The sequence below is a fragment of the Argiope bruennichi genome, chromosome 5, assembly GCF_947563725.1.
Source record: "Argiope bruennichi chromosome 5, qqArgBrue1.1, whole genome shotgun sequence".
Classification (NCBI taxonomy): domain Eukaryota; kingdom Metazoa; phylum Arthropoda; class Arachnida; order Araneae; family Araneidae; genus Argiope; species Argiope bruennichi.
Window position 1 is genome coordinate 15,969,946 of NC_079155.1, and position 6,000 is coordinate 15,975,945.

Genomic DNA, 6,000 nt, shown 5'->3' on the forward strand with positions numbered 1-6,000 from the left:
ATGCAACCTCATCAATAGTGATTTGCCTATTTGCCAGAACCATCTCTGTAGCTTGCTGCTGGTTGTCATCTGTAGTGGAGGTTGATGGCCGTCCTGCTGCCTCTTCATGTGTTACACTTGTTCAGCCACTTTTAAGTGAGCTACAGAAACACAGTTTTACATGATAGTGCACTTCTCCCATATTGCGATGATAGCCTGCGATGCAAATGTCTGACCCTCTGACATCCTCCGACCAGAGGAATTGGATCACCGCTTGTTGTTCCTCTTTGGTGCAAACTTTTAATGGAGCAGCCATGATATATCCACAACAGAAGGAAGGAAAATGGCAGACTTATGATCAAACGTTCATAGCTACTAGTACTAATTGTAGATAATTTTTTACTTGCCCTCGTAGAAATATATTTTCTTATTTCTACTTTTCTTTTTAACTCTACTATAAGCGTTGAAGTTCATATAACTTTGATATTGGTGGTGTATTAATAAAAGATACCAGGTTGAGAGAAATATTTTAAAAATTTATGTGCTTGTTATTTTAAATTATTGTGCCATAACAACAATAAGAAATAAATAAAAAGGGCATCAATATATGCACAAAATATACTATTTGCAGATGAATGTATATTGATGACCATGGTTATTTGTAACAGTATATCAAGTAAATGGGAATGTTTTGAAAATAAGAGAATACTCTGGACAAATATTTTGCTTGATAACTGCTGAAAGTAAATAATTCATTTGAAATTTTTATTTGAGCTTAATTGTTTTATTTTCTTCCTATGTTGAATCTAAATTTATTGGACTTTTAAATTGATCTTGAATTATATATGGTTAAAACCAAAACTTGAAATAGAATTTTGTGAGAATCCAATTTCATTTAATGAAGCTTCATATAAGTCTCTGTGAAAGCAAGTGATTTAACTCTTTGCAGACAGTCATCAGCAATGGGAAAAAGACAATGGCAGCTGTTTGGGGACACTGATATACAAAAAAACTGAAATAAGGAATTTCTTAATAAAATTGAAAAATAAGGACCATAATGTTTAAAGAATAAAGGCTTTGAAAGTTTGTGCATTTGGACGTCTTCTCTCTTATACCATTTTAATTAGAGAAAAATCTTTATTTCAGTACTTAATTGCAATGAATTTTTTTGCAAAAATATTTATTATTATTAATTAATTCTCAGATGATAACTTGTTATTAGTAATTGGATATGCATTTATTTACCTTTCCCACTGCAAAAGATTAAAGAATATTTTGTCAAAAAATAAAATACCTTTAATTATTTATGTCAAATAAGAGTTGACTTTTTTTCCCTCTTGTTATCTGTAACATATGTTTGTACAATAGTGCAGTTTTTAAAAAACAAATGAGCATGTTATGTTACAGGCAGAAGTAAGTTTTTGTGCTTATATTTTACTATTTTTGAGGCTATAATAGACTTATTTAAAATTTATTTTGAAAATATTATCATTATTAAAAATGATATTATATTTAAATAGTTATTTTATCTCCGTTCATTTTCATCTAGGTCTCAACTCATCACGAAGGCCTTCCCACTGCCGATCTTTTGACCCAAGCTATGTCCGAACTAACCCAAAACTTCCCTGAATATCGCTCAACAACTGGTGAATACCTTGTGACCAGACTGTCCCATTCAACCCCTGCTACATTAGTCAATCCCTCTCCATCCACTACTCCTATACCTGACACACCATCTCCCAACTCTACCCCATCTACTTCCCTGCCCTCGGTACTAGATGCCAGTATTGCTACCCCATTGGATCAAATACAGTTGAATCAACTTATTGCTCAGTATCAACAACAGCAGCAATTAAGGTAATATTTTAAACTATATATTTTTCATAACTTTGTATTTTGTGAACAAAATTTCATTTTAAAGATAAATGTTTAGTAAAATATAAAATAACTTAAAATAAATGTTTGGTGTAGTTAATTCACTGCAGAGAGAGGAAAATTTTTCATTGCTGTTCTTTCTGATATGACTATATAGTTTATTTTGATTGACAATCATTTTTCTTTTTAAATGGAGATCCATTGTATTGTTTGTAATTTGAGATGTGATTTTTTAATCCTTTTCTTTCTTTATTTATTTATAATTATGCAAATAATATTTTCTTGACTTTCCTGCTTGTCCTTTAATCCACTTTGTGAATCATACTGTTGAAATTTCATAAGATTTCAATTTAAATAATACAGCTTGGGATAGGGTCATTATAGTTATTATTTTAAAGCCTTATCGGTATTATGAATTAAAATTAAATTAGAATTTAAAGCATAAATTTCAGGTTATGACTAATATTTGTTCCCAAATTCTGTGCCTGTTCATAATTTTTATATATTTTATCTCAAAAATAAATTTTAATCTGTTAACTATTATTATTAGAGCAATTCAAATTCTGTACCACTACACTATCTTCACACCTTTACTGGTAATCTGGGTGAACTCTAATTACTCTTTATGTTCTTTTATGTATTATATTGTGACATGTTACAGCCACAGGTGTTGTAAAAGGAACCATATATCTTTACTTTGATACTTTTTTGCTTTTAAATCCTCATTTTGGGAAGAGAAATTTGAATTTTGCTTAGCTATCAGCAAAAGTCAAAAAGATTTAGTTGGATATTTGTTCATGAAGCCATATAATGAAAGGATGTGCATTATTACATTCTAGTCACCTCAGGTGACCTGCTGATTTGCCAGTTATATTTGTTTGCAAATTGTTTAGTATAACTTCATGTTCATAGTTCTGCCAAATTATTTGATATGAAAGTTTTTTTTTTTTTTTTTTTTTTTTTTTTTGAGTACATGAACCTTTCTAAAGGAGACATGCTCATAATATCAAAGAGCTATTGAAAAGTAAATACCAAGTTCATCTATCTACTAAATTTTGCGATAGTGCAATTTCACTTTATTTATCTGTCTTGCAAACTATACAGTTACAGATATTAAACAGAATGCTTCTTCTGTAGCTTCAATAATGAAAGAAACTGGCTTCATTAAATACTTGATGAAACCATAAAAACAGTTTGAATTTCAAGGCAACTGTGTAATGTTGTAAATCAGGCAAAAATAAATTAAATTATTGAAATTCACCAAAAATTCATGACTATTAAATTGGCATCACTAGAATAACAATTTCTAAAATTTGGTGTAAAATAATTTTTGTGCAATAAAATTTTTGAAAGTTATCACCAGAAATATTCAAAATTCAGTTTTAATTAATCAAAATTTTAATTAGAATTTAAAAAAAAAAAACGTGCTTTGGGGTGCACATTTTTACACCTCCCAAGATCTGTTCCCATATGTTTCTTGATTAAACAATCTGACTTGCTAGTGCACACACACATTCATCTTTATTATTAGTATAGATAATTCAGTATTTTAAAATTGTGTACTTTTTCTCTATTTTCAGCCCGCAACAGTTAGCCGTTGTTGTAACATCAGTCTCCAAGTCCTGGCCTACAGCAGTTACAACTAGTTTGAGCAACTATCCAGCTCGATGAACCGATTTGAGGGCAAGTTTGATGGAATCTGAAAAATAAATTTAGTGCCATTTGTATGGCTGCAACCTTGATGGGCTTGCACCATTGCACATTGTAGTGAGAGCACACTGCTGTTGAGGAGGAGCTATTGTTGAAGTCATTTTGGGAGTAGTAGAAATAGAGGGGGACAGGGCATGATGCCTGTCTTGTTTGAATGCCTACCCAGCATTATTTGCTGGATGGATCAGTTTTGGGTTCTTGTTAAAACAGATTTTTTTTATAGAGGAACCAACATTTTTGTCTTGGTTCTGTACCTCTCTTATAGGCTCTATGTCTACTCAAACCAAAGATTTTAATGTCTTTAAACCCACCTTTTTGAACCTTTTAAATGATGTGATAGCTAGATAAAACTTGCAAAGTAGAGCAATAATTAATATTGCTTTCTAAACTATACTTTGTGCCATTTTATCCCTTTTTCCTGTTGATGACTGCTTGCTTTTTCTGAAAGCTTTAGTTTTTTGGAATGTCATGTAAGCTCTTAAATGTCGATTGATGTGTTGAATTTTTGCTTATGGAAATTTGACACATTTTATTTTCAAGTTTCATTTTTCTTAAGTTACTTTTGTCAGTAGAAAGTATTTGAATGTTGAGTGTCAGAATTTCTTCTGACCAGCCACTTGTTACTTAGGTTCACTGTTTAGCTCTTTCTCGCTGTGACAGCACAATTTCATTTTATGTTGTATATCATATTCATTGTTGATAGCATTTGACCTGTATATTTGTATATGGAAGGAAAAAAGTTAAGGATTTTATGATGTCTTGGAAATTATTATATTAGAAGTTGTTTAATGATGAACTATTCAACTTTTAAATGTCATTTTAAAACTTTATGTGCACATACAAATTCTTTCATCTGCTAAATGTATAATGTATATAATTTTTATTTATTTTTAAAAATTTATCTTGATTTTTGTGTACAGGAAACCAGTTTAAAGTTGTTTCAAAGTTAAATTCGTAAGTTGAACAAATGTGGAGTTATTCAATGTCTTTCAGGTGAAAAAAAAAAAAAAAATTAAGAAAATTTACTAATTGTATAATATGTACTTAAAAATATATTTTCCGATTTTTCTTGATATTTAGAAAGAAATATATTCAATATAAAATTTCAAACTAATAAAAAGAATTACAGATATTTTCATATTAATAGTATGTGCCATTCTTAGATGAAAGTCTTTGGTTGGGAATAATTCTGTTCATATCATTAATTTATATTGTATACTTGTAAAAGCTTTTAACAGAATTGTGTTTTTGTTTCTTGAAATGACAGCGATTCCAGATTTATGTAGAATGATATAGATTTTATTTTGTTTAATTTTCCTAATTTATTTAGGAAGAAATAGTGTTCATGTATTTGGCAAGTTATTTATTTTTTGTACAGCACTTCGTATGTATAATATTATAGATAATGTTGTACTTGTTCTAATGTCATTCTCAAATTTTAAGAGATGGTTGTTGCACTTCCTTCTACTTTAGTAAATTAGCTTGTAAAAAGCCCAATGTTCTCTTCTTTATATAATTCCAAGCACTGCCAAAAGAATTGATCTTATTCCTAGTTTTCCTTGCAGAATATATTTCAATTTTTCTGCATTAGAATAAGGAATTAGAAAATGTTATATTTCTGTGTTCTCATAAAAATGGCAGCTATCACTTTTTTGTGTTAATTTATTGAAAATTAAGCTTTTAAAATTTATCCATTTCCAAAGTTACTAGTTGTTTTTAACCAATTTTGTACCTGCTGTTGTGCTATTTTTTTTTTTTTTAATCTGTAATAAAATGTCGAATTTTTATGTTGCATGAAATTGTTAACCCTGAATTAAGTTTTTCATTCAAATTTTCTTGAATTTGATGTAATCATTTTTGAATCACCAGAAATAAAAAAAACTAAGTTTGAATGTATTTGAATGGACTTTTGTATTAGTTAATACATATTTATAATCAGCAATTAATCACGTACCTTTAATTCATCTTTTCTAAGTTACTGGGCATCAAGTATTACAGAAGCAGACTTTTTCCCTCTCCATCAGTCATAATTGCATCCTTAGAGCAATCTCTGATAAGGTTATCAACGTTTCTCATTTTACTCTTATAGTTAATCTGTGTTGATCCTAAAACCCTGAAGATTATTTCATTTCTGTTTAACCAAGTAAATATAAGATAATAATTCCCTAAAACATCTTATAACAAACTTCGCTGAATATTAAATAAAAAGAAATAAATGATAAAATTTTAAATTCAGGCAAAATAATCATAATGTGTATTAAATATTTATTTTTGATTCCCCCCCCCCTCAGACATATAGTACATGACAAACAATCATTAGTTACTGGTGAGTACTAATTGCTCAAAAAATTAAGAGTGGGTTTTAGCATAAAAAGTAAAATTGCAGTAATTCCTTAAATTGCATGTTATCACTGCTCAGGATACAATTTTAAAATG

The 6,000-nt window shown here is 29.2% G+C and overlaps 1 protein-coding gene across 3 annotated transcripts in view; it reads left to right on the forward strand.

The window, feature by feature from the left end:
• The window catches only part of LOC129968726 (PR domain zinc finger protein 10-like), a 31,627-nt gene extending 26,219 nt beyond the window's left edge, over window positions 1-5,408 (forward strand). For all 3 annotated transcript variants that reach the window (XM_056082908.1, XM_056082910.1, XM_056082909.1), the window contains 2 exons: window positions 1,529-1,836; window positions 3,435-5,408. In XM_056082908.1, coding sequence (XP_055938883.1) covers window positions 1,529-1,836; window positions 3,435-3,525 — 399 coding nt within the window. In that variant the 3' untranslated portion in view covers window positions 3,526-5,408. The remainder of the gene's footprint in view (window positions 1-1,528; window positions 1,837-3,434) is intronic.
• The last annotated feature ends 592 nt before the right edge of the window (window positions 5,409-6,000 follow it).